The 27578-nt window shown below is 35.9% G+C and overlaps 1 protein-coding gene and 1 pseudogene across 2 annotated transcripts; both read right to left on the bottom strand.

The window, feature by feature from the left end:
* Positions 1–763: 763 nt before the first annotated feature.
* Positions 764–8851, bottom strand: LOC125270613 (annotated as a pseudogene).
* Positions 8852–12874: 4023 nt separating this feature from the next.
* On the bottom strand, positions 12875–27329 carry stat1b (signal transducer and activator of transcription 1b). Of its 2 annotated transcripts, none has more exons than XM_048194373.1 (23): positions 27190–27329; positions 25972–26099; positions 25752–25896; positions 25543–25638; positions 25371–25460; positions 25136–25214; positions 24884–24978; positions 24604–24755; positions 20819–20977; positions 20520–20612; positions 20309–20368; positions 20129–20158; positions 18280–18370; positions 18130–18168; positions 17968–18051; positions 17762–17860; positions 17534–17669; positions 17371–17426; positions 16438–16532; positions 15933–16072; positions 15652–15840; positions 13680–13752; positions 12875–13579 (listed from the first exon to the last, which is right to left on the bottom strand). In XM_048194373.1, the coding sequence occupies exons 2-23, from the start codon at positions 26097–26099 to the stop codon at positions 13552–13554; spliced, it is 2157 nt and encodes a 718-aa protein (XP_048050330.1). In that variant the 5' UTR covers positions 27190–27329; the 3' UTR covers positions 12875–13551. The 2 variants fall into 2 exon arrangements, with proteins under 2 accessions (XP_048050330.1, XP_048050329.1); XM_048194372.1 differs by lacking the exon at positions 27190–27329 and adding an exon at positions 26720–26863.
* Between the last annotated feature and the right edge of the window lie 249 nt (positions 27330–27578).

The raw sequence follows: 27578 nt of genomic DNA, 5'->3' as shown, positions 1-27578 counted from the left end.
ATTTCATTATAGCACATTATTTAAACATTTTAAAGGTGCTAAAGAGGATCTTTTTGTCAACTGAGAATCCAAAGACTGTTAGTGAGTTTTTGAAATGAGCGCATGCGTAAGAACAACCCCCCTCCTTTTCGAGGGAACGCCTCCCAATACTCGTGAACGAGTATTGGAACAGGAGTGTTTACCACCGGCATTCGCTGTGTCGTGTTAGTGGATTCATTATGTTGGACTCACCGCAGGTAACTCATAATCTGCAGTTGTTACTCCTGACAAAAACATTGCATGCGGGGCCTGTAGAGTGTGGAAAGTTACTGGAGCACGCAGCCGCGCACATCTCGCACAAGGAACGTCATGGCAGTGATTGACAAGCCAGAGGGCCAATCGTTTACGCAATGATCGCGTAAACGATTGGCTGATGTTTTTAAGGCCCTACCTCGTGCACAGATGATGTATATTAATATTATTCCTTTCAGTGCACCTAATAAATAGTCTTTTATCAGTTAGTAAAAACAGTTTCAAGTAATATTGCAAAAATGTATAAAACAAAACATCCTCTTTAGCACCTTTAACCACTGCCAAAGACATGTTATTTCTGTTAGTCTATATCAGACAGGTAATCTATCAGATCTATTCTTCAAAAATAAAACATTACATTTTACTAAGATGACAGAAAGCTGTATGAAGTTATAAAAATCAGATTATAAACAATATTTACATCATTCACACCAGTTTATTGGATACAATATTCTATATTATCACCATGTATTTGAATTGATGAAGTGTTAAATTACTGTAAATGTAGTTTCTAAAGACATTTGTGTTAGCAGTGGAAAGATGATGTCAAAGTTGTTCACTCGGACCAAACACTTGAAGATAGTTGGACAAAAAAGAAAAAGTTCATGTCAAAGTAAATGAATGTAAACTATTTTAAAGACACTTTAACACTATTCAGTATTCACCTAGATACAATCGGATTGAAGCAGATATTTTTTCTGATTTATATTACACTGTATCTGGCTGACTAAAGCTGGTGTGTGTACATGAACAATTAAAGCAATGGTATATAAAGATTTTGCTTTTATGTGCAATAATGAATAAAAATGTGTTGATAATTAAAAGCGTGTCATTTTCTCATACAAATAACCTAACCGAAGCAGAATTTTAATAACCATGAGCAAAAGTAAAAGAGATTATTTTTCTATGTAGAAGATCCAAAACAACTTCATGGTAAACATTTTATCAGTTCTCTGGGAATCAAACCCATGAGCTCGGCATTGCTAACTTAATGTTCTACCAGTTCGATGCTTAAATCCTTTAGGTCAGATGACCCTGACACTTCACAAGAACATATCCAGATGTGTTGTAGTGCTGTCCTGGATTTTCATTCATCCTTCCTAGGGCTAAAAGAGAACACATTCAAGAGTCTCAGAACAGATGCAGTTGGAGGATGTACTGAAATTGTAATATGTTGCTCTTTATTATCCACTTTATTATGTGTGTGATTTGTTTCCTTTGCATGCCAAATATGGTACATAACAAAAGAATGAAGTGCATACAGTAGGCCTATATGTAAATGTAAAAGTCTACCATATACCATCAGATGCGCTAGTATAGTAGCGACCAAAGGCGACGTCTCTTGGGATGTCTGGGTAAAGGTAGATGAGGGGATTCACCGGATCCTTCTCTCCAGTGGTGACGGTATAGTCACGGATGAAGTTTGGTAAAGGTATTCTGTTCATATCTGCTCTTGTGTACGGCTTTGTTGAACAGACCACAGGTTCACCTGTGCTGACAAAATAATGTTGTAAGAGACATTTCAAACACACCACAATCATAAAATATTCAGGTTAAACCAGAACAAACCATCCTGTGAATGCTCCACCCATGTGATGACGATTCCTCCACAATGACAGTTGTCACTGAAGCGCAGAAGAAAAGTGCCTGGGACAACAAAGCCTTCTCTCTCTCTTGACTCAAATAACTCATAATATACCTGCACATAATGAAAGTGGACAATTTTTGTTTTATATAAAAGTGTCCATCTGACTCATGCATTATCCACCTTATTTTACAACGCAGAAGTAAGGTCATGTGCGAGACTATCGCATTTGTCACAAAAGTGACGTTTTCACTTCGGACTTCTTACCCATCGTTCCAGATGTTAAGTACATATTTTTTAATAAGTTCCAGATGTTCATATATCCACTGCAAGAGTGAGCCACCACACCCACCAGATGTCTAGATGAAAACAAACAAGATATTCTACGGAATACTTTGTGATATAATGGGAAAATATTGCTTTGCCTTGTCATTTATCAAGTTATTATATTCACATATGTGATCACGGACCACAAAACCAGCCATAAGGGTACATTTTTTCAAATTGAGATTTACACATCATCTGAAAGCTGAATAAATAAGCTTCCCATTGATGTGGTTTGACAATATTTGGTTGAGATACAACTATTTGAAAATCTGGAATCTGAGGGTGCAAAAAAAAAAAACGAAATATTGAGAAAGTCGCCTTTAAAGTTGTCCAAATGAAGTCCTTAGAAATGCATATTACTTACAAAAATACATTTTTGATATATTTATGGTAGGAACTTTACAAAATATCTTCATGGAACATGATCTTTACTTAATATCCTAATGATTTTTGGCATAAAAGAAAAATTGATAATTTTAATGTATTGTTGGCTATTACTATAAATATACCCGTGCGACTTATGACTGGGCCACATATAATCTGTGTATATAATGCAATCTTTTAGGCTGGTTCATCTCTGTTCTTTACAGTATCGTGTCCTCACTGAGTTTTGTTTTATCAGTAAATCACATGATGACAGCAGAGAACAAAAGCATTGTTGGTTAAAGAAAGCGAAAGCAACTTTCATTTCTTTGTTTCTATCATTTGTATAAAAATTACACGTAAAAATGTATTCCAGTGGATGAGTCCCTCTGGGTCACCTTGGGCTTCATGACCTGAAAACACATGTGACATTTAAAACAACATGTGCTGTGCATTTAACTACGAGCATTTACTACAATAATGCTGTTTTCACGTGCCATCGGAATTATTGTAAAAAATACGACTTCAGTGGGCATACATGTGACTTCAGAGTAGGAAACTCCTAATTATGACTAGGAAACTAATTTTGATAACCAACCAGGTTTGAAAAAAACACACATTTTCAACATGATAGAGAAAAGTTTAGGGTTTCTAGGGTTTCATAATTAGGACTTCAGAAGTGGGAAGTAGGATATTTCTGATAGGCGGCATTAAAACTAACCTAGAAATTTGTCGGCCAGCATTCTCAGCTGCTCAGAGTCCAGCGCTCGTTTCGTGACCGAGGAAAACTGCCAGCTTATGACTTTTGAAAGCTGCTCCCATTTCACTGGAGGCGGATTCAAGAAGAATGTCATATTCTGAGACAGAAAGTGAGATGGACAGTGAGCGTCAGAATGGAAGCATCAGTAGAGGACAAAAAAAAAAAAACACTGATGATGGGAAACGGCCATACGTGGGGTTCACTGCAGAGCATGTTGTACCATAAGATGGAGCCCCAGGCTATAGACTGCGGACATAAAGCATTGATCAACACCGCGGGAAGACATGTGACCTGTTTGAACATATGATTTGATGTTGCAGTTTCATGTTTGCTTTGACAGTAAGAAATACTGTATTTCAAAACTCTGCTTGTAGTAGAAAGCAAATAATTTTACCGATAAATCAATGCATAGATCAGGCAGAATGAGCTGCGTGTCAAAGCTGAATAAGTGCAGCTCCTCAAACACGGCGAGAGACCGCTGGGGGGAAAAAAGAGAGCCACTTTCAAAGCAATAATCAGTAGTTTAGGTGACTTACATTTCTTTTGTCCTACCTTATTTGTTTTGTTACTAGGTGTCCTCTCCTTTAAGATCTGTGTTAAAAAAAAATAGAAAAAGGAGTCAATAAAAGATCATATATTTATTATCTTTTGTCATTTCCAAGTGTTTGTCAGCATACCAAATGACGGAACTCAGCTGCTAGGCATCCAGTAGATTCATCCAAGTTCATAACTTTGGTATAATTGGTTAACAAAAGGAAATTCCGAAAACTAGGACATTACAAAACAGGCCACTGTATCAGTAAGCATCTGTGACATTCATAAAACTTAAAGTCCTGCTCTATATATTAATTTTTAATCATGAGATATGTGCAATGAGCTCATTTGTAATTAGCATTTAATTGTGCTCTTTGATTTATTGTACAGTAATAAACTTCATACCCTTTTACTGTATCCATCTCGGAGAGACCTCTAAATGAGACAAAATATGCATAAACATGCAGATATTATAGATATATTAACAGATGGAAAGACTGGATGGATGGATATTACTTACTTGTCAATAGATATTTTCACCTTGGGTTGACAGTTCAGTTCAGGAAGTTTGACTAATAGTCTATAGTGTTATAAAGCACATGAAAATTAAGGTCTATTAAAATGAGCTTCATTACAGTGTCTGCTGATATAACAGTAATGGCTACAAAAAACAAAAAAAACCCTACTTGATCTTGACCGTGAACTGAACTCCCATCTTCAACACTAAGGGTCTCTGGGGATGCATCGCCATGCACGGCTGTCTCTCCACCACAAGAGAACTGAAAGACACATCATAACAAATTTTATCCTGTCCACAAAAAATAACACCACACCACAAACCCTCATCTCAATAACCAGCAGTTTCTCTTTCCACAGCTTGAGCTCTACATATAAAGACATATAAAGGGAAGAATAGTTCAGGTGTTGTGTCTCACTTTAATATAAGGTTTTTGAAGAGTGAAAGGGCCTGTTCATCCAGCTGGCTCTTGCCCAGAGTGAGGGGGTCGTTGTTGTAGGTGAACTTCTGCACCAATTCCTGAACTTTCTTCAGCTGCTGACGGATCTGCTGCAGACACTCTGCCACCACTGTGAACCTGCAGCACAATTCATGCAGTAGATCAGACTTACAATTCATTCCTCAATTCATAACTTATGATTAAGTCATAAACATAAGGTAACGTTGTTCTGGGCCATAAATATGAAAAATAATGCAAGTACGCGCACAGCTTCAGACTTTTACTTAGTGAAAAGACAGATTCCTGTGTCTATTCATTTACAAGGACACATGAAATTATGAATGTACTTCAGTTCTGGACTCCCATTCTAATCTGAACATACAGTAATACTTTTAATAAATAGATAATGCAAAAAAAAAAAAATTTCTCACCCACAATTTGTTACAAACCTGATTGAATCATTAAAGCAATCAGTTAAGAGCAGGATCATCAGTGAGATTAGTTTCCCAAAAACAGTGTAAAATTAAGGAAATCATCAAAACCAATGAACTACTTAGGCTTATGATGCCTTTGAGAAACGCAGCCCAGATCAGTTTTGTGTATTGGATTATTGAAATGAATCAAATGAAGTACGATCTAGTCACTACTTCCCTCATGGACCATCATAGATGTGCTTAGATCTAGGGCAGATATTCAGCAAATATAGCGAGATATTTTAGTTGCAAAATGTTATCATATTGATTTAGAAGACTTGTAATATGGGGTACGAGTCATATTTATTTGCTGTTATGATCATTTTTGGAGCTGGTAGTCCTAGTCATCTATCAAGAGTGACTCAGAAATCCACCTTTTTCAAAACAGAGTGAGTAAATGATTAAAGGTGCCCTAGATTCAAAAATTGAATTTACCTCTGCATAGTTAAATAACAAGAGTGCAGTGAGTCTCAAACTCCATTGCTTCCTCCTTATATAAATCTCATTTGTTTAAAAGACCTCCGAAGAACAGGCGAATCTCAACATAACACCGACTGTTACGTAACAGTTGGGATCATTAATATGTACGCCCCCAATATCTGCACATGCCAGCCCATGTTCCCAACATTATGAAAGGCATAGACAAGGGCAGAACATCTGGATGTGTACAACTGAATCAACAGACTAGGTAAGCAAGCAAGGACAATAGCAAAAAATGGCAGATGGAGCAATAATAACTGACATGATTCATGATAACATGATATTTTTAGTGATATTTGTAAATTGTCTTTCTAAATGTTTCGTTAGCATGTTGCTAATGTACTGTTAAATGTGGTTAAAGTTGTTTCTTACTGTATTCACGGAGACAAGAGCCGTCACTATTTTCATTATTAAACACTTGCAGTCTGTATAATTCATAAACACAACTTCATTCTTTATAAATCTCTCCAACAGTGTAGCATTAGCCGTTAGCCACGGAGCACAGCCTCAAACTCATTCAGAATCAATGTAAACATCAAAATAAACACTGTACTTATGCAATTAGACATGCTGCATGACGAACACTTTGTAAAGATCCATTTTGAGGGTTATATTAGCTGTGTGAACTTTTTTTATGTTGTTTAAGGCAAGCGCGAGCTCTTGGGGCGTGGAGCACGAGATTTAAAGGGCCACACACCCTGAATCGGCTCATTTCTAATGATGCCCCAAAATAGGCGGTTAAAAAAATTAATTTAAAAAAATCTATGGGGTATTTTGAGCTGACACTTGACAGACACATTCAGGGGACACCTTAGACTTATATTACATCTTTTAAAAAAAAGTTCTAGGGCACCTTTAAACAAGTTTTATTTTTAAGAACTATTTCTTTAAAGTGTTAGTTCACAAAAATGAAATTTCTGTTATTAATTGCTCACCCTCATGTCGTTCCAAACCTGTAAGACCTTTATTCATCTTCAGAACACAAATTAAGACATTTTTGATGAAATCTGAGAGCTTTCTGATCCCCCATAGACAGCAACACAATTACCAATTTCAAGGCCCAGAAAGGTACTAAAGACATTGTTAAAATAGTCCATGTGACTACAGTGATTCAACCTTAATGTTATGAAACGACGCTGTACTGATCCAAGGTGAACAATGTTGGAGACTGATACAGAAGAGAAGAAATTGTTGAATAAAGTTGTTATTTTGCGGGGGGGTTGGGGGACTACTGCAGTCACATGGACTATTTTAACGATGTCTTTAGTACCTTTCTGGGCCTTGAAAGTGGTAACTGCATTGCTGTCTATGGGGGTCAGAAAAAACTCGTATTTCATCAAAAATATCTTAATTTGTGTTCCGAACGACAAGAGTTTTTCATTTTTAGGTGAACTATCCCTTTTATAACGCCTTTGGATACTTTCTCCACCTCAGTACTAATGTATTCAAAAGGTCAGCCTTAGTATTTATAATGGTACTAGCAGAAAAAGCAGAATAATAATTGCTCTCTGTTTATTTTCTGCCCATGATGCAGCGCCCACTAGAAGTTCTCACCAGCTCTGCAGCTGGTCCAGACAAGTGTTGTGCGGACCACCGATGCAAGCCATCTGCTGCCGCTTCTTCCACTCGGGTAACTCATCTGATATGAGTGTGAGCTGGATCTGCTCTGCTAGAGTCAGTTCATTAGCGATTTCCTTTATCACTACCTGCACACATAATGAGTATACAATGCTTTATTAAAGGGATTCTACCACTAATTTATATCAAAGACTATAGAATATCAGTAGATCTACTGAAGGAAACTGCAACATTAACCACAGTGAATTCTGTGGGCAAGTGTACTGACCTACCTCTCTTTTTATGTTTAGGCTAGTAAACATTTGTCTAATGGCCATCTCCTCAGGTTGGTTCTCTTTCGTTGTCTGATCCTGTGTTTCAGCCTCCACTAAAAATTTAAGGAATAATAATATCCATTAATTTGTCCTTTGTGAAAAATTTCCTCCTGTGTAAGTTTTTGTGTGCATTTTTCTGATTGTGTTTAAAGACCATATTTTTTTATTTAGTACTGGCCTTCAGAAGCTACATTCCTACTTGTTAAAAGTTCAAAAGGTAACAACACATAGTATTAAGAATCATACGTAACTTTTAAACAAAGTTACTCTTTATTTTTTAATAATTTTGTCTCAAGTAAATGTAAACATCTGTTGTGTGAGTATTCATTTTTTTAAGAACCTCTCATTTTGTTAGGTGTACAGTGTTTGAATCAGTACTTCACACCTGCATATGTGATGTATTTTATCAATTGATATATAGACTATTTTTTTATACAGAACAGAAGTGCTTAACATTGCTCTCATTTTACCTTGACCCTCCAAAGTCTTTCTCTTGAAGTCATATTTGTTTTGCATATCTTCCAAAACCTGAATGTCCTGTTCTATTTCCTGAAGAAAAAAAGGCAGCTACTGTGGTAAATGTTTCAAGATATATTCATAAAGTTAATGTAAAATATCTAAATAGAAGAGGAGTCTGTTGTGTAACTGAAGCTTCATGTTTTAAAAAATGAGGAGAGTGTCATAGCAATTACAATAAGATGATTTACTTGCACACTCTTCTTCAGCTTGTTGACTTTATGGTCCAACTCTTTTTGTTCCATCGGCATACTCAGTTATTAGACATGTACTTCGACGAATGGCAGTAGGCTATATTAAAAAAGTATGAATGATTTCCTTGTCTTCTCCTCATTCATGGTGTTGCATACGATCAAACAAAATCCTCGAAGTGCTCCTAATGCGAGAAATATTTTTTTTTTAATTTTGTGCAAAGTGCTACTGCTACGCAAAATAAAATGATTATAAATAGCCTACATCTTCAATAAAATATAATATTGTGAGAAAAGAACGAAGCAGAGAGATGTGTACCTGTTGCTGCTGCTGTTTTGAATCAGGAAGTTACTTTAGTAGCTATGATAGTCATGATATGTATGTTCAGAATAAAATGCTACCTACCACCGCGGGCTTCTGCAAGCCTACATACTAGAAACTGAGAAATAGAGAATAGAAATAGAGAAAACAATGAATGCACTCACGTGATTTGATTAATTTATCTGGGTTTAATGTGTAATGCAAAAGACATATAAATTAAATACTAATTAAGTATTTTTTAGGCATTTGTTTTCAATTAAAAAAAAAAAAAAAAAATATATATATATATATATATATATATATATATATATATATATATATATATATATATATATATATATAATTCTATTTGTTGCGATTGCTTGAAAGTTCAACGTAAATGTACCTGTGGCACGCAAAATACGCATGTAAAATTCATTGTAAATATGTAAATATTCAGTTCATAGATTATGGAAATTATTATTAAAATCTTTAACAATAAAATAAAAAAAAAATAAAGTAATTATAATAATAACAATAATGCTCAAAGAATTAAAAATGCTCCCTGAGGCATAACAAACATTATTCATTTTTGCAGTTCTGTTAGCCGCCACTAGTGGTCTCAGTCTTACATGCGTTATCTCAAAGGGTTAGTTCATCCAGAAATGAAATTTCTGTCCTTAAAGGTTCTCTAAGCGATCCTGAGCGGAGTAACTTCCTGTTGACGTTCGAAGTGTTGTCAAACAAAACAGAGGCTAGCTAGACCCTCCCTCCGCCTCCTCCTCCCCTCCCATCCGTGCTTCCTGAAACAGTCATGAACGCGCATTTAAAATCATTCTTGTCGGTTATTGGCTGGAGTATGTTTATTATGTTTTGTGGTCCAGGCTGCACCTGGGGGGTATTCCAGAAAGCAGGTCATGTGACATACCTGGGTATGTTTAAGAGTAAGTAAGCTGATAACCTCAACTTTCGGTTCCAAAAACGGAGGTAACTTTTAGGGTATGTAAGTAACCATAGCAACTTGCTCTCTGAACATAACCTGCTCCGGCGCAGGTTATGTTCAAGGGTTAGTTAGCTTAAGAGGAATTTAGATGTGTGTTATATTATCAATATGGTTATATTAATGTATCTAAATTTGTTATATAGTTACAGTTATATACACAATGTTATATTATACAATATATAAATGTTTATTCAATTCTAATATATGAATTTTATTGTCATAGCACACATGGATCTACTTCTTAATCTTTATAACAGGACATTTTCTATGCTATAATTTCTATAATAAAATACATATCATATATGTGATATTTTATTAAATAATTAGCATCAAACAAACAATATTAAGATTAAAAATTATTGCACAACCACCCAATAGGTGGTGATGTGCACCAAGTAGGTTATGTAAATCGCCATTAAACAAAAGAAGAAGAATGAAGTAGAATGGCGCGCTTTTTCTTAACGTCTGTTTCCATGGTGAATCATCGATTCGTCGCTCTGTTGAGAATGTCTTGTGTGTTAACCGGGAACATACCCTGCATCCCAATGTGCATACTATCCACCCTATCCGCCCTAAATAGTATTGAATATTACTAGTGTTACATACTATTTAGGATGGATAGTATGCACATTGAGACGCAGGCATACTCAGGGTTGGCTGAACTTATTCCCGGATGCATTTTTGGAACCAGCATACCTCGAGTAAGCAAGGTTTGGGTTAATCAACCGAGAGTTCAGGGTATATGTGACAGTAAGTTAACCCTGCTTTCTGGAATACACCCCAGGTAGTTTTTGTTGCCGTTTTTGGAGCTTGTGGCGACTACAGAGACCGCGTTTTTTTTTACAGTGTGTTCAGGGGACAGGCAGCTAGCAGATAGTGAGGAGATGTTTGCTGTATGCAGAGGTGGGTAGTAACGAAGTACATTTACTTCGTTACATGTAACGTTACTTGAGTAGTTTTTTTTTTGAAAATTTGTACTTTTTAGAGTAGATTAAAATGTGGGTACTTTTACTTTAACTTGAGTACATTTGTAATGAAAAATCTGTACTTTTACTTCGCTACAATGGGCAACGTTCCTCTCGTTACTTTATTTTAATTCAATACTGTAAATGTTAAGAAATGCGTAGTTTATTCCATGCGCGCTGTCTCTTTTTTCATGAACGATGCCCCATTCACAAATGAATCACTCTTTTGAGTCGATTCTGTTCAAAGACTTGATCAAACAAGTTGGTAAAGCTGTCTAAATTGATTCGCGAATCAGTTTGAATGATTTGTTCAGTTCCTGCACGCGCTGAATCGTTTGAAGCGGTTTCTCACTCGGAGCGGATGAAGTGGCAGTGGACCTTCAGTCAATTAAAAGCAAATCTGCAAATGTATCCAATTGTTTGCCAGCGATGAAGACCTTTATTAGTTGAGCTGCGTATGCTGTCTGTGAACAATTCCACCGGTAGGCCTATCGATTTCATTTGATTTTACTTCATGATACAGCCAATAGCCGACATTTTACAACCAAACAGATTATTACGTCACTATAACAAAAGTATGTAGTATTTCTTTACCGTTTTTATGGGCATATATCTTAATTTATACATATACTATTGCGCAATGGCGGCGCCAGCGACCTGTTCGTCTTGAAAATGAACGCTTTGCGTTGACACAGTTAAGCAGTTTACACGCGCCTGCTGAAATATACATTTGATTACATTTTGGAGAACAGACCGAAGAAGATCCGTCAGTGTGTATTTGATCATTGTTTGTGTCAAGTTCAGGTATGAGCGCGAGCACATGTGAAGAGTTTTCTCTCTTCTTTAAAATGTAACGTTACGTTATTAATATAGTAACGATACATTCGGGTTACAGATGCTAGAAATAATGCTTGTCTCTTCTATGTTTGTTTGTTGCAAAGATATCTAATTATGATAATAAATTAAATATCTATTTAAATAATAAACATTAAATAATAACATGCTATTGTGTGTGTGTGTGTGTGTATATATATATATATATATATATATAATAAAAGTAACTAGTAACGAGCTACTTGAGTAAGATTTTTATTGGATACTTTTTTACTCTTACTCAAGTAACTATTAGGATTATTACTTTCACTTTTACTTTGAGTAAATATTTCTATAAGTACTTGTGCTTTTACTTGAGTACAGTTTTTGGATACTCTACCCACCTCTGGCTGTATGTGACAAAAAAGGTTTTGGCCTAAAAACGCGTGACATCGCTTAGAGGACCTTTAATTACTCACCCTCATTTCGTTCCAAACCCGTGAGACATTCGTTCATCTTCAGAACACAAATTAAATTATTTTTGATAAAATCCTAGAGGTTTCTAACCTCCATATAGACAGCAATATCATAAAAAAATTCAACGCCGGCTCATTATTGACCAGCTCCTGCGTCAGCATCACACGCATGCACCATGGTGCTCACATGTACAGCTTCAGCCAAAAAGGGAGCATTGATGCTTGTTATGCTCCCTTAACGGAAGTTCTGAATCGTGAAACTTGAATCACGTGAGCCAACGCACTACACATAACGACTCACGATAGATATTTTTAAAAATACAAACCATTATTTTATTATATTTCAGCATAAACATACATCGCTAGACAGGTAATGAACATAATCTAGCTAACATTTATAATTTATTTACGGATGAAATGTTGCACGTATATGTACCAAGCAAATAATTGATCATAATGTACTTTAAATAACATTAAAAATATCAGCTCTGCTGTTGTTCGTAAATACCAGTAGTGTTGTAATGTTGTACAATGAGGACATTGTCACGTCGCCGGAAATAGAGTCATAAGTGTCCCAATGTGTAGTGAACACATTGTCCTTACCAGTGCCCGAATTCGTGTACACGATATACTGATTCACGAGCTAGGGAGCTGATTGAGACACACGCAATGTCTTTACTACCTTTCTGGGCTTCAAAATTTGTTATGACATTCCTGTCTACAGGAAGGTCAGAAATCTCTCGGATTTCATCAAAAATATCATAATTTCTGTTCCGAAGATAAATGAAGGTCTTATGGGTGTGGAACGTCATGAGTGTGAGTAATTAATGACAAAAATGTCATTTTTGGGTGAACTAACCCTTTAAACTTTAAGATTTCAATTAAGAGAAGGTGGTGGATGAAAAAGAGAACCTGCTGTTGAAAAAAAAGAAAAATGTGTAAACTACATGATTATAAAGCATTTAATAGTCATTATTAGTAATTCACATTATGAAACAATGTCTAATGTTCAAAAATAGAAACAAAACGATTCCGGCTCGGATCTGAAGCAGTATCTCTGACTGGAGAAAGATGGTTGTTGTTTATTTCTGTTAGACTGTACCTGGCTGACTGAAATCAGTGTGTGTGTTTGTGCAATTAAGGCAATGGTATAAACAGTAAAGATATTTTGATGTGCAAAAATAAATAAGTCTTTCACAAGATAGAGGAGGATTTCCTGTTCACAAACAAATGTCTTATGAGAAACAGATTTTCAGAGTATTTGTATCCATTATGGCAATACTGGTACATAGACTAAAAAAAAAAAATGCATTTTCAACATTCTCAACAAGTTTTTTGACCATATATTCACATTTTTTATATAAAAACAAACAAACAAAAAGAAATAGGATTACATGTTTTAACTATAAGTTCTGTAATTTGTCAAAAGAAAATGGCTCCTCTTCTTCACTGGAGAGTAAATGTAGTACATCCTTATGACTAATATAGTAGAGAGAAGACCTGTGCAAAGATGAATCATTTGGGTATCTCTGTTTGTTTCCATCGTTCATTATAGTTATCTATGTGTCAATGCAGCATGCATCGGTGGAGAAACGTTCCTCAAACCAGTGTTGCCTCGATGTGCTCTAACACTTTTGGAGTCTTGAAACAGGGCTAAAAATATGGATAAATAAAACATGTAATACTGTTTTTCAGAAACAGAAATACATTTATGTAAAAAAAGAGTAGAAAGTACGGAAAAGTAATTGCTTACTTTTCTGACACAGAAATCATGCGTCTGGGTATATATGGCTTGATAGGGTTGTCTGTCTCCATCTCTTCTGAATCTGATGGACATAAGAACATGTAAGGTGTGTTTTTGAACACAGTTCCACTAACATTTCACAACAACAGTCTATCTGTTTTCTGTGATGTCAAACCTAACAAATTTGGAAAAAAACTTGCTGGAAAAAAAAGTGCATGTGCTCTCTTTCATTAAATGACATTCATACTTCTTTAAGTGTGACTATATATTGTAAGAATATATACGACACTATATACTGTAAGAATATATACGGGTCATTGACAAATAAGGTTTTTAAAAGTGTAAAAAAACATAATGGAGATATTATTAATTTTGAAGTTTTATTAATTGTTAACACTGCTTTTGTCATTTTTTTACAAGATGGACAAAATTTGTCACCAAAAAAGTCAAAAATTTCGGTTTTACCGAATGACACTTTTGGTTTACCGAATGACAATATTTTCAAACATTGCTAACAGGCTGATATCTAGCTAGCTAGCAAAAGGACAGTCAAATATTTTATACTTAGTACAATTTTTTAAGATATTACAACATTTTTCATGTTTTATAGCGGTTGCACCAAATGACCTGATGTTTCGGGACATGTGCATGAGCAAGTGAAAACATGAATTTTTCAAATAGTTAAAAGAGAGTTAGTTACTTTGCTTCATGACCATGTGGTCCTGTGCAGGTGTCTGAATGATGTCACATCCTGTCACATGATATTAACCGCATGACTTGATCCAAAATGGTCCCTTTATATTGGTTACTCCGAATGGCATCAATGAAATTCATTTTTCCGGACATTCTTTCTCATAACAAAGCAACGACTTCCACATTTTAATACCATTTTGCACTATATATACATTTATTACATTTAAGATATTTTAATCTCAAATGAAATGGCTCTATTGGTCTTTGGACGGTTAAACCGAATCATCTTTTGACACTTCAGAATCTTTAAAATACCTTTATATGTAGCAAAATATAATTAAAACCTTTTGGATTTAATAAAAGAGATCTAGTTGTACTACCTTACATACTTTGGATATCATATGTTTTTCTTGTTATTATTATTAAGGACTTTGGACAAAAAAAATGACCCGTCACGTCATTGACCCATACATAGTCAGAAGAGAAATGGGTTATAATATATTAAAGTGTTAGCTCACCCAAAAATAAAAATTCCGTCATCCTTTACTCACCCTCATGTCATTCCAAATCCATAAGACTTTCGTTCATCTTCTGAACACAAATGAATAATTTAATCTCAGAGATTTGCAAATTTGAATGCTGTAAACACCGTTCATCATATAAAGCGATCGTGTTTCTTCGGAAGACTTGGATTAAACCGCTTGGTTCATATTAGAGGTGTAACGGTACACATATTCGTATCGTGATTTTTCAGTAAATTACGTGTTTTACAGTTCGGTACACGTGTACTCGACGCGCGTTGTACCTGTTAACCAATTTTAACCACCATTAATCACCAATAATCACAATAAGCTCTGTGTTTTGTTGCTTTCAATAATAAACAAAGCCTCATCTTTCAAATTCTGTCCATTTTATCACGAAATTCAAAGACTTTTAATTATAACTGAATTTATTTAAAGACAGAGACACAATTTGTTCAATAAACCACTGAAAAAGAAAAAGAAGCAATTTTATTTTTTTTCATTCAAAATATCTTCATTTGTGTTCAGAAGATGAACAAAAGCCTTATTGGGTTGGAATGACATGAGGGTGAGTAAATGATGACAGAATATTAATTTTTGGGTGAACTATCCTTTTAAAATATAATATAATAACTTTTTATATGTATTATAATGTTATTTGCAGCAGGATGTACTTAGAAAGTTTGGTTTTGCAGAACTTGAACAGTGTTACACTCATTACCCTCTTCTTTACTCAATGAATGAATGAACAGTCAAATAAAGTGTACCATCAGATGCGCTGGTATAGTAGCGACTAAAAGCTTCATCTTTTGGGATGTCTGGGTAAAGGTAGATGAGGGGATTCACTGGAACCTTCTCTGCAGCAGTGAGGGTGTAGTCACGGATGACGTTAGGCAAGGAGATGGACGCCAGATCAGATTTAGTGTAAGGCTTCACGGAATGCATCTTTGGTTCACCTATATTTTATGCACATGTTAATACTTAGTAAAAGATGGATACTGTTTTGTTAAAAAATAATAATAATATAACATTTCAAACCAGCACACACCCTTCTTTGAATACTCCACCCATGTGATGGTGATTCCTCCTTCTCGACAGGTTTCACTGAAGCGCAGGAGGAAAGTGCCTGGGAGTTTGTCTCTCAACAAAGACTTCTCTTGCCCTTTACTTAAAAACCCCATAATATACCTGTATATTAGTTTGAGAAATACAAAAAAACATATATAAATAAAGTTTTTTGGCAGAGTGCACCATTGAATAAAAATGTCAAACAAATTTCAGTGTACAATACTATAAGTTGTAATATACAGCTGTATAGATTTTGACACATTATCATGCCATTCTGGTTAAAGTTTACATGAAACAGCATCTTATATATTTGTCCACTGGGAACTGTTTGAATTGTGAAAAGTGGGCATTATATATCAGAATGGAGCAAACAGATGCAGAGCAAGTTGTTACAGTTTGATTAAAGATTACAAAGACAAGCAGACTAGTGAATCATACACAATAAGACCAGAAAGATCTGTAGTCTGTAATGATGGAGCTCTTACCCATCATTCCAGATGTTGAGCAGGTGTTTTTTAATAAGGTCCAGAATTCCATCCATCCACAGCCAGAATGGTACACCCCTCTCATTAGGAGACAACTAGGTGAAAACACACAAGTTATTTATACTACCTTCCATAGGTAAAGTGGATATGGCATAATGTCTTTTGTACATCCCATTATAATTTAAGTACCAGTCAAAAGTTTGAAAACTTTACATTTTCATAAGGTCTTTTATGCACACCAAGGCTGCATTTATTCAGTACAGTAAAAACAGCAATAAAGCGATGCAGTGAAGACAATGAAGACAATTATGTTACAAATGATTTCTATTTAAATAAATGCTTTAATAAATAATACATTTAATAAATGCAAATAAATTATGCTTATTGAACTTTCTGTTCATTTAGCAGCACAGCTGTTTTCAACCTTGATAATAATAAATGTTTCTTGAGCAGCAAATCAGCATATTAAAATTATTTCTGAAGGATCATGTGACACTGAAGACTGGAGTAATGATGCTGAAAATTCAGCTTTGCATCACAGGAATAAATTACATTTTAAATTATATTCAAATAAAAAAACAGTCCTTTTAATTTGTAATAATATTTCACAATATTACTGTTTTTATTTTATTTTTGATTAAATAAATGCAGCCTTGGTGAGCATAATCTTTCAAAAACGTAAAAAAAAAAAAATTAATAATTTTCCAAACATTTGACTCCAACTGAATATATATATATACAGTTAGTATCGAGTTCTAAAAGCCCATCTGTTCTATTTGGTATCAGGTTCTTCCACAGTCTCAGTTTTATCTCTAAGTTTTGTTTTATGAGTAAATCATGTGGTGACAGCAGAGGAACAAACAAAAGCGAGATTGGCTGAAGAAAACGAAAGCAACTTTCCTGTCTTTGTTTCAGTTGTTACCGTAAACCCACCTTACAAAATGTATTCCAGTGGATGAGACCCTCAGGGTCACCTTGGGCTTCATGACCTGAAAACAAATATGAAATCTAAAAAAAAAATGTGTGCTATATATTTAACTATGAGCATTTACTCTGTCCCATTTCAAGTGGTAAAAGAAAGTACACATAAACTCACCAAGAAGTTTGTCGGCCAGCATTCTCAGCTGCTCAGAGTTCAGTGCTCGTTTCGTGACCGAGGAAAACTGCCAGCTTATGACTTTTGAAAGCTGCTCCCATTTCACTGGAGGCGGATTCAAGAAGAACGTCAGATTCTGAGACAGAAAGTGAGATGGACAGTGAGCGTCAGAATGGAAGCATCAGTAGAGGACAAAAAAAAAACACTGATGAGGGGAAACGGCCATACGTGGGGTTCACTGCAGAGCATGTTGTACCATAAGATGGAGCCCCAGGCACTAGGTAACTGATTTACGTGGGATATCACCACAACAGGAAGTGATATGATCTGTTTAATCACAATAAAACAAGTCAGGTCAGAATTACTGGTATGATCAACAGTTGAGATGTCTACCCATGTAACTGCTATAGTAACGACATTTCAGAGTACTTTACCGATAAATCAATACATAGTTCTGGCTGAATGAGTTGAGTTTTGAATCTAAGTAAGTGCAGCTCCTCAGAAATGATAAGAGGAGTCTGTAATAAAAGAGAAAAACATCAGCGATTCTTTTAGTTCATTTTATTGGACATCATTATATGTGTATTTTGGCCTACCTCATTGGTTCTGTTGTTACATTTCATTTCCTTTAATTGCTGTGAGGAGGTAAAAAGAGAGAGACAATAAGTTTTCAATCAGACATTATCATGTATTTATGATGTGCAATAATGTCTTATCTGTTTGTCATGGGTTGTTCCATATCATACCAAATGGCGAAATTCAGCTGCTAGACATCCATTGGATTCCTCTACGTTCATAACTTTAGACGTTGTCCCTAAAATATTGAATTTCCTACATCTAGGACATTAGAAAACAGACAATTAGATTATTTAAGCTTTGGTGGCATGTGTTGAAATGCTAATGGTGAGCCATTAAAATATTTGATTCAAAACAGGATCTTTTGAAATATTACAGTTTGTCATTATGCATTTCAGGCTTACTATCTAGTGATTATTATATAGATCACTGTCTTACTGTACAGTATAGTACAAACCCGATTCCAAAAAAGTTGGGACACTGTACAAATTGTGAATAAAAATGGAATGCAATAATTTACAAATCTCATAAACTTATATTTTATTCACAATAGAATATAGATAACATATCAAATGTTGAAAGTGAGACATTTTGAAATGTCATGCCAAATATTGGCTCATTTTGGATTTCATGAGAGCTACACATTCCAAATAAGGTGGGACAGGTAGCAATAAGAGGCCAGAAAATTTTAATGTACATATAAGGAACAGCTGGAGGACCAATTTGCAACTTATTAGGCCAATTGGCAACATGATTGGGTATAAAAAGAGCCTCTCAGAGTGGCAGTGTCTCTCAGAAGTCAAGATGGGCAGAGGATCACCAATTCCCCCAATGCTGCAGCGAAAAATAGTGGAGCAATATCAGAAAGGAGTTTCTCAGAGAAAAATTGCAAAGAGTTTGAAGTTATCATCATCTACAGTGCATAATATCATCCAAAGATTCAGAGAATCTGGAACAATCTCTGTGCGTAAGGGTCAAGGCTGGAAAACCATACTGGATGCCCGTGATCTTCGGGCCCTTAGACGGCACTGCATCACATACAGGAATGCTACTGTAATGGAAATCACAACATGGGCTCAGGAATACTTCCAGAAAACATTGTCGGTGAACACAATCCACCGTGCCATTCGCCGTTGCCGGCTAAAACTCTATAGGTCAAAAAAGAAGCCATATCTAAACATGATCCAGAAGTGCAGGCGTTTTCTCTGGGCCAAGGTTCATTTAAAATGGACTGTGACAAAGTGGAAAACTGTTCTGTGGTCAGACGAATCAAAATTTGAAGTTCTTTTTGGAAAACTGGGATGCCATGTCATCCGGACTAAAGAGGACAAGGACAACCCAAGTTGTTATCAGCGCTCAGTTCAGAAGCCTGCATCTCTGACGGTATGGGGTTGCATGAGTGCGTGTGGCATGGGCAGCTTACACATCTGGAAAGGCACCATCAATGCTGAAAGGTATATCCAAGTTTTAGAACAACATATGCTCCCATCCAGATGTTGTCTCTTTCAGGGAAGACCTTACATTTTCCAACATTTGCATTTCATTCATTCTAACTCTTGGTTTTTTTAAATTTTGTGATGTCTTTTTACTATTACTGTCTTTTATTTTATTCCTTTCTCTGTACAGCACAGTGGTCAACTTTTGTTGTGTTTATTTGTGCTTTATAAATAAATAAATGAAAATGAAATAAATGAAACATGACAATGCCAGACCACATACTGCATCAATATAAAGAAGAGGGGATGCCACACAGTGGTAAACATGGCCTTGTCCCAACTTTTTTGAGATGTGTTGGAATCGGGTTTGTAATATAGTTGCAGGAATCGGGGTTTGTAATATAGTTGCAGGATTTTTAATATGTGGGTTGCAGAAGCATTTGTGGTTGTTGTGTGGGCCACAATTAAAGGTTTGTTAACCCCTGCTTGCTATATATCTAAATACATTTGGCTCATTCAAAACATCACATTATAGTAATAAATCACATTTGAGCTCTGAGTTTCTGTGTAATATGTTACATACCCTTTAATTGTGTCAGTCTCTGTTAAATCTCTACAGGAGAAAAACAAATATATTGTATGAATACACAGGATGGATGGATAGATAGATAGATAGATAGATAGATAGATAGATAGATAGATAGATAGATAGATAGATAGATAGATAGATAGATAGATAGATAGATAGATAGATATTACTTACTTGTCAATAGAGACTTTTACTTTGAGTTGACAGTTTAGTTCAGGGAGTTTGACTAGTGATCTACAAAATAATAAAGCATATTAGATTGGATTTTGGCTACACATCAACATCACTGAAATTAAAGGATTTTCTCAGACATTTAGCATTATTAAAATGATTGACATAACAGTGTCAGTAATGGTAACTTTAAAAAAAAAAAAAAAAAAAACACCTGATCTTGACTGTGAATTGAACTCCTGTCTTTATCACCAAGGGTCTCTGAGGATGTGTGGGCATACACGGCTGTCTCTCCACCACAAGAGAACTGAAAGACATGTCACAACCACTGTCATCCTGTTCAAGACTACAGTCTTTCAGAAGTGACGTACACCACAAAAAAATATTCAAATCCCCCTGAACTTTTAACCCCACAAATCCCTGTGTCAATAACCAGCAGTTTCTCTTTCCACAGCTTGAGCTCTACATATAAAGACATATAAAGGGAAGAATAGTTCAGGTGTTGTGTCTCACTTTAATATAAGGTTTTTGAAGAGTGAAAGGGCCTGTTCATCCAGCTGGCTCTTGCCCAGAGTGAGGGGGTCGTTGTTGTAGGTGAACTTCTGCACCAATTCCTGAACTTTCTTCAGCTGCTGACGGATCTGCTGCAGACACTCTGCCACCACTGTGAACCTGCAGCACAATTCATGCAGTAGCTAATTATAAAAAACTAATACATCAGTACCAAGGACAGCACCAAAACAAACAAAAGGATATGAGTTCATCAATATGAGCTCATCAGCTCCAGCTTGAGATCGGATATGAATGCACCTATTTTATAAATGCACCTCTGGAACAAACTGTAATTTCAATGACGTTCTTTCAAATCAAATAATGATAATTATTTGACAATACAATGTATTTCTTTTTCAAATAGAATATCTTGAATTTGCCATAAAATCAAAATTGACATTTTTTATCCATGGAATATTCCAGTATTTATTATAGCTTAAATGATTTATGCGTGCACATCATTATTTTTTTTTTATTCACATGCCCCCGTAAACTAAACAAATGAACTCCCCTTCGCTCTTTTAACAACATCACAGCAATAGTAAACGACAACGATCCAATCAATTCCTGACAGACAAAATTAAGTCCTGCCTTACATTTTTTCTTGTTCGAGAAGCTGTTTCACTCTGATATATGTCACAACAGGGGAGAAAAGATTATCGCAACTTTAATAAATTGACTTGTCATCAGTGTTAGGGCTAACGCATTACAAGTAACTCGAGTTATGTAATCAGATTACTTTTTCAAGTAACTAGTATAGTAACGCATTACTTAACAAAATATCTAAGTTACTTTTTCAAATAAGTAATGCAAGTTACTTTTTCACATTTATTGACTGACAGCTCTCTTGTCCCCATGTTGAGAGAAATAAAGTGCAGAGGCGTTGTGTGCGCTGTGTGAACATGATGGTTATTGTAGTTCTCTAACTAAATGTGAACATGCATTTACTCATCTCACTTGCACAAAAACATTCAGTATGAATTAATAAAAACAGTGAAATTCAATTTCAGAATTTGATGCAAACCTGTAATAATTAACTATATTAAATTACACAAATAAACCTCATGTATTAAATCTCATTTTATTAACCAGTGTCTTTGCAGCTGACCTTCAATGATCTAATTTAACCATACTAATATGCAAAAATTACTTTAGATTAGATTTAGAAATTTAGAGTGTTTAACTTCCTTCTCTGGTATCCTGTTCTTCTTTAATCCAGAATAGCAGCACATCTGTAAAATTAGTTTGAGCTGCGCCCTCTACTGTACAGGTGTAAATCTGCATTTCCTTAATTTGCTTATTAATTTCACTTTTAAGGGCCTTAATATTTGCCAAAAATAGAACAACTTTGTTGTTATTAAAAAACAAACAATCAATCCCAGCCCAGGTGAGAAAAAGTAACACAAAAGTAATGTAACACATTACTTTTCATTACTTTTCGTCATTGTGTGCTTCTTAAACGAAAGAGTGCATCCTAGTGAGGCTGTGTCCTTCCTAGTCCAGTCCTTCCTCCGTATTAAAGGCCCACTGAAGTGCCTTGGAATGCGCAGCATTATTTAGTATGTTGACATAATTTCAACTTAAACAGAAAGACATGGCGGGACATATCGAACAGCTCCTCCCCTTTTTTAAAATAGCCAATAGCGTTTCGTTTATATCATAGCTCGGCCACAGCCGTTAAGTTCGGTAAAACCTAATTTTCTCTAACCTCTAACCGTTTCTACTCCTAACTCCATATCGCTTAAAAATATAAAATTATGGGCAGAATTCAAATTTGCCCGATACATTTTGTGCTCTGCGCCGACTCACGCATCTCATCCACTATCGTGTCTCTGGACCGGAGCAGACTGTGTGCACTGCGGCGGTTCACGCGACACTAACGTGAAACCAGACTTCATTTGCCTCAATGGAAAGCATATTTACACTGTCTCAATCTTCTATATAAGTGCCATTCACCATGTAGAAAATAGTAAATGTGTAAACAAGTGACCGATTTCAGCCGCAGCTTCACCATCTATTTATAATGTAGGGGGCGGGATGCTTTAGATTCTAGAGAGCATTTGATTGGACAGAAGATCTGATGAGACCCCGGTGATGTCATAAAAAAATCCATGATCTATTTTAGGGGAAGTGAGAGACTGTAAGTTTTGAATGCTTATATCTCCTAAATTTTGTCATTGTTTTGGAACACACCAGCTTATTCATAACCTTAAAGCTGCTGTCCATAACTTTTTTTGGGTTAAAAATGATCCGAAATCAATTATTGAGCAAGTACATAACCAGCCAGTGTTCAAAACTATCTCCTTACCTTAGCCCGGTTCACAACTGTAAGCTTGTAATAATGTTTTATAATTCAGGTGGTACTGGTGGGTTTTCTGAGGAAATTTGAACATGTTGTGGTTTGTCTTTGCGTCATGTCTGTTTATATAAAGAAGGAGTACCAGCTAACTAGGCTATATGGCATTTGAGGCGGATCATTTATAGCCTTTTCCCACAGCAGAATATATGCAATAATTAAACTTATCATTTTGATGGTGGATTGTATGGTGACAAATTCACGTTAGAGATTAGACTGTACAGAAATCGAAATCTACAGGTAACACTAATACACATTAAATACACAGTCACGCAATGATGATAATGATGATGTTGTTAACATTAACAATTTGAGAACAAAGTATAACAATAATAATAATTTGCATGGTTTGACGTGATCCGAGCTGAGCGATCGTTCAGTTTAATCACCGTTGGCAGCGCAATTTATTGTAATGCTTTTTTTTCCCCTCATTTGGTCAAAACAAAAGTGGCAGATTTGTTACTTACTTGTTCAGATGACATTTTCCGGAGAAAATTCTTAGTTTGGTCATAGACTAAAATCTGTTATTCCGAAGTACAATATCCACACAGATGTGGTGATTGACAGCACACATTAGATTCATCCACGCTGAGGAGTCGTGCCGATACGCAACCCACGTAAAGATGATAATTCCACCAATAACTGCAATTGCAGGTTTCAAACAGAGATGGCGACAAAGAGGCAAAACTTATGGACTGCAGCTTTAAGGCTAACATATTCATACTAAAAGCTAAAAAAACTTACATTTTGATTTCAGGGGGACTCTAAACACTAGAATGAGACGGTCTATTAATGCTGCCTTCACGTGCTAACGAAATTATTGAGTATATGTGTTTCCTAGGTAAAAATTGCCCATGAACGCCCCTTAGATGTCGTGTTTACCACTGGAAAGTTCGGAAATAATTTTGATACCCAAATTCCCGAGATGGCGGAGGGGAGAACTACAGCTGTGACAGCAGGTATGATTTATTAGTTTTTTTTCCCCTCCACAACAGCTAGATCGTCTTGTCATTAATGTAGTGCATATTTACATATATGAATTTGAAGTGTATGTTTTATACACAGCGAAATCAGCCTGCATTTGACCGATAGGCCTATTACAGCATCGGATTGGAATGGAATTGGAATGGTCACAAAGGATTGTGAGTGATTTAAGGACACGAAAGAAGGATCAATGATGCATCCTTCAAAATGAGCTGAATGAAGGACACAAAACGAAGGCAGCCTTCCAAGGATCCTTCAAATTGAGACGGCCTTCAGTGGCGCTTGATGACGTGGCAGCAGAGATATGCAGACTTACTAAGATGAAGCCTTCCATTTGAGAAACACCCATTATTTTGTTTCCAGCTTGCATTACTTGTAATCTGCAGCGCCCACTAGAGGTTCTCACCAGCTCTGCAGCTGATCCAGACACGCATTGGGCGGACCACCGATGCAAGCCATCTGCTGCCGCTTCTTCCACTCAGGTAACTCATCTGAAATGAGTGTGAACTGGATCTGCTCTGCTAGAGTCAGTACATTAGCGATTTCCCTTATCACCACCTGCACACATATATGCTATACTGTAGAAAAGAAATTATATTGAAGAAAATGGCAACATTCCTACTGATATGACCTCAAACTTGCAGCTAAATCTGTGTGCAGGTGCATTTATCATCATCTTGACCTACCTCTCTTTTCATGCCAAGCCCAACAAACATTTGTCGAATTGCCATTTCCTCCAGCTGGATCTCTTTTGTTATCTGGCTATTCATTTCAGCCTCCACTGAAAGTGTAAAAATAAAAATCTATATAATTTATGTTTATTCAGACTCATAAAACACACATCTCTAAAATGTAACATTGATTCAACCAATTACAGATATCACAAAGTATTAAATGATATCATACCAGAGTGAAATGCTAAAAAAAAAGTATGTTACCTCGACTCTGCAAGGTCTTTCTCTTGAAGTCATACTCATCTTGTACATCCTCCAAAACCTGAATGTCCTGTTCTACTTCCTAGAAGCACAAATATTCCACAATTTCAGATTGTTTGTGAAAGTGTAGTCACTTCTAGAAATAGGAAATGTATGTCATTTAAAGCGTTTTTGTGGTAAAGACCGAAAAGATTCGATATCAGCTCCAAAACCTTGTGATTATTCAGAGATGCTTTACCTGCACGCTCGTCTTCAAATTGTTGATTTTATTGGCCAGCTCATTTTGTTGTTCCATCATGAAATTCCCCTGTGATGAGTCACCTTTACCCTAGAAACAAAATTACATAGGTGAATAAAAACACATGAGCAGGTTTGAAATGACAGCTGTGATGCAAGACTAAAAGCCTTACTTGAAAACTAAGTGCAGTTTCCAGTATCTTTCTCTCTTCATTCAGAGTATTAGCTATGATCATGGCCATGTGAACAGGATCCTCCTGGAAGTGCTCCTAATGGGAGACAATTATTTCCATTAGCTGAGCCGTTTCATTTTAGAATAATCAAAACAATTAGATGAATGTATATTGAATGTATGGAAGAACCATGTTAAAAAAAATTGCACCTGTAGGTTCCGCTTAATTTTGCGTATATTATGCTGCAAGAGGAAGTTGTTTCCAAGGTTGAGACGGCTGTAGTGCTCATCCAGCTGGTTGAGGAGCTCATGGAAGCGCAGGGTGGCCAAGGATACATTACTTGCGATGGATTCCCTGCAAACAATAATAATGTGTCGTTTGCAGCAACTCACTGCATCAAATGAAATATGAAATGAAATGAAATCTCACCAGTCATGACTCTCAATCCATTGACTGAGATACTGTCGGATCTCCATGGGGAAAGCCTCATCGTAAAGCTGGTCCACTTGCTCCAAATACAAAGAGTCCAGCAGCTGCAGCTGGTTCCAAAGTGCCATCTGCAAACATAAAAACGCAACCCATTATGACATACTGTAAGAACGTTTACATACTGCATCCTGTCTGTGTTGACGTTTGTCACCTAGCGCCTTGTTTTATGCGCAGTTATGTTAACATTCGGTATCAAGCCAATAATAATAAAATAAAATTTAATAAAATAAAATTGTTATGAAAATGCACAACTGTATTAATATTTAATAATAAATTAGTCTAACATAAAAATACAAAAAAATTTGTTATTTTAATTTGAAAAAAGTAATAATAAACAAATAATATCCTTTAAAATCACTGAAAATTAATGGTTTAATGATGCTCACATCCATGCATATATGACTGTCCTTTTACGATATGAGTAAGATTAAAGGGTAACTGTCTAAGGCAGAACTAAATATGATATTAGAGATTAATATATATATGAAATTTATATTTAACAGACACATTCGTTTTTTAACTGATTTTTTTAAATGAAAAATTGCATACTAATCTATGTCTTCTCCTCATGTTTCACTCCATTACAAACAAAGAGCAAACTGCTTTACATGGACTTACAATATCAGTTTTCCCCACAGCCTTATACAGATAAAACGATAAAACGCTAGATAACACAACAGAAAATTACCTTTCAACATGGAAGTTAGGTCAAGGCACAAAAGCAGTATTTCTCAGGCTAAGTAGACAAGATACACGTAGACAAAACTGTCTCTGCTTCAGACTTATATTCTCTTCAGTGACCCCCAAAATGGTTATACACCAAATGAAGACGCAAGTTACAGCCCACATTGTCATTTTTGCCCAATCGGAATGCTGTGATTACCATATGTAAATATCCTAGTACTGACAGCCAATAATGTTCTAGTGCGTACACTAAACCGCGCCCCTTTAGCGAATGGCTGTTCTTAGTAAACTCAGCCCTCCCTTGACTATCAAACTGATTACAGAATAGGAACTGCTGAGAAAACTGAAACTTAGCGAAACGCTAGAAATATATGATACAAACACAAATACATCATTTAAAAACGTTCATAATAAGCTAAGAAGCATTGATAACTGATTCAGCAAAGGAAAGGACACTTCTGATCCATCACTGACCTTACGTGGAGCAGACTTTCGGGCTGATAGGCTGCGGTCTGGACGGGAGGGGGGATGCGAAACTCATGGCACAGCCAGCAGGCAAGCACGCGTTTTCTGAGAAAGCGAGACCTAAACGAACTGAATGCAGGAATAAAACCGAGAAACGAAACTAGGATTTGCGTCAGTTCCCTAGTATTTTACTCCACGCCACTGGATGTTTTTATGGAGACACCTTGGCTTTTCATGTGCCCTTTGTTTCAAATGTAGCAAATGGAGAAGAACAGATTCGACGTTTCTTTCACTTTAAATTAAAAATGATCTTATGTGATATGAGTCATTCTGTTGTTGTTACCAATGTTGGGTGTAATCTATTACTAAGTAATTAATCACTGTAATTTAATACGTTC

This window comes from Megalobrama amblycephala, linkage group LG6, assembly GCF_018812025.1.
Source record: "Megalobrama amblycephala isolate DHTTF-2021 linkage group LG6, ASM1881202v1, whole genome shotgun sequence".
In the NCBI taxonomy this organism is placed as follows: Eukaryota; Metazoa; Chordata; class Actinopteri; order Cypriniformes; family Xenocyprididae; genus Megalobrama; species Megalobrama amblycephala.
The sequence above is the reverse complement of the archived record's forward strand: the minus strand, read 5'-3'. Positions and strand labels throughout refer to the sequence as shown.

What these genes read in the sequence shown, in the direction of transcription:
- stat1b (XM_048194373.1), bottom strand. Translation starts at nt 26,099, where the DNA reads ATGGCACTTTGGAACCAGCTGCAGCTGCTGGACTCTTTGTATTTGGAG. An exon ending in ATTTGAAGACGAGCGTGCAG is followed by an intron (nt 25,215 to 25,370) that starts GTAAAGCATCTC and finishes TTGTGCTTCTAG; the next exon opens with GAAGTAGAACAGGACATTCA. An exon ending in AAAGACCTTGCAGAGTCGAG is followed by an intron (nt 24,979 to 25,135) that starts GTAACATACTTT and finishes TTACACTTTCAG; the next exon opens with TGGAGGCTGAAATGAATAGC.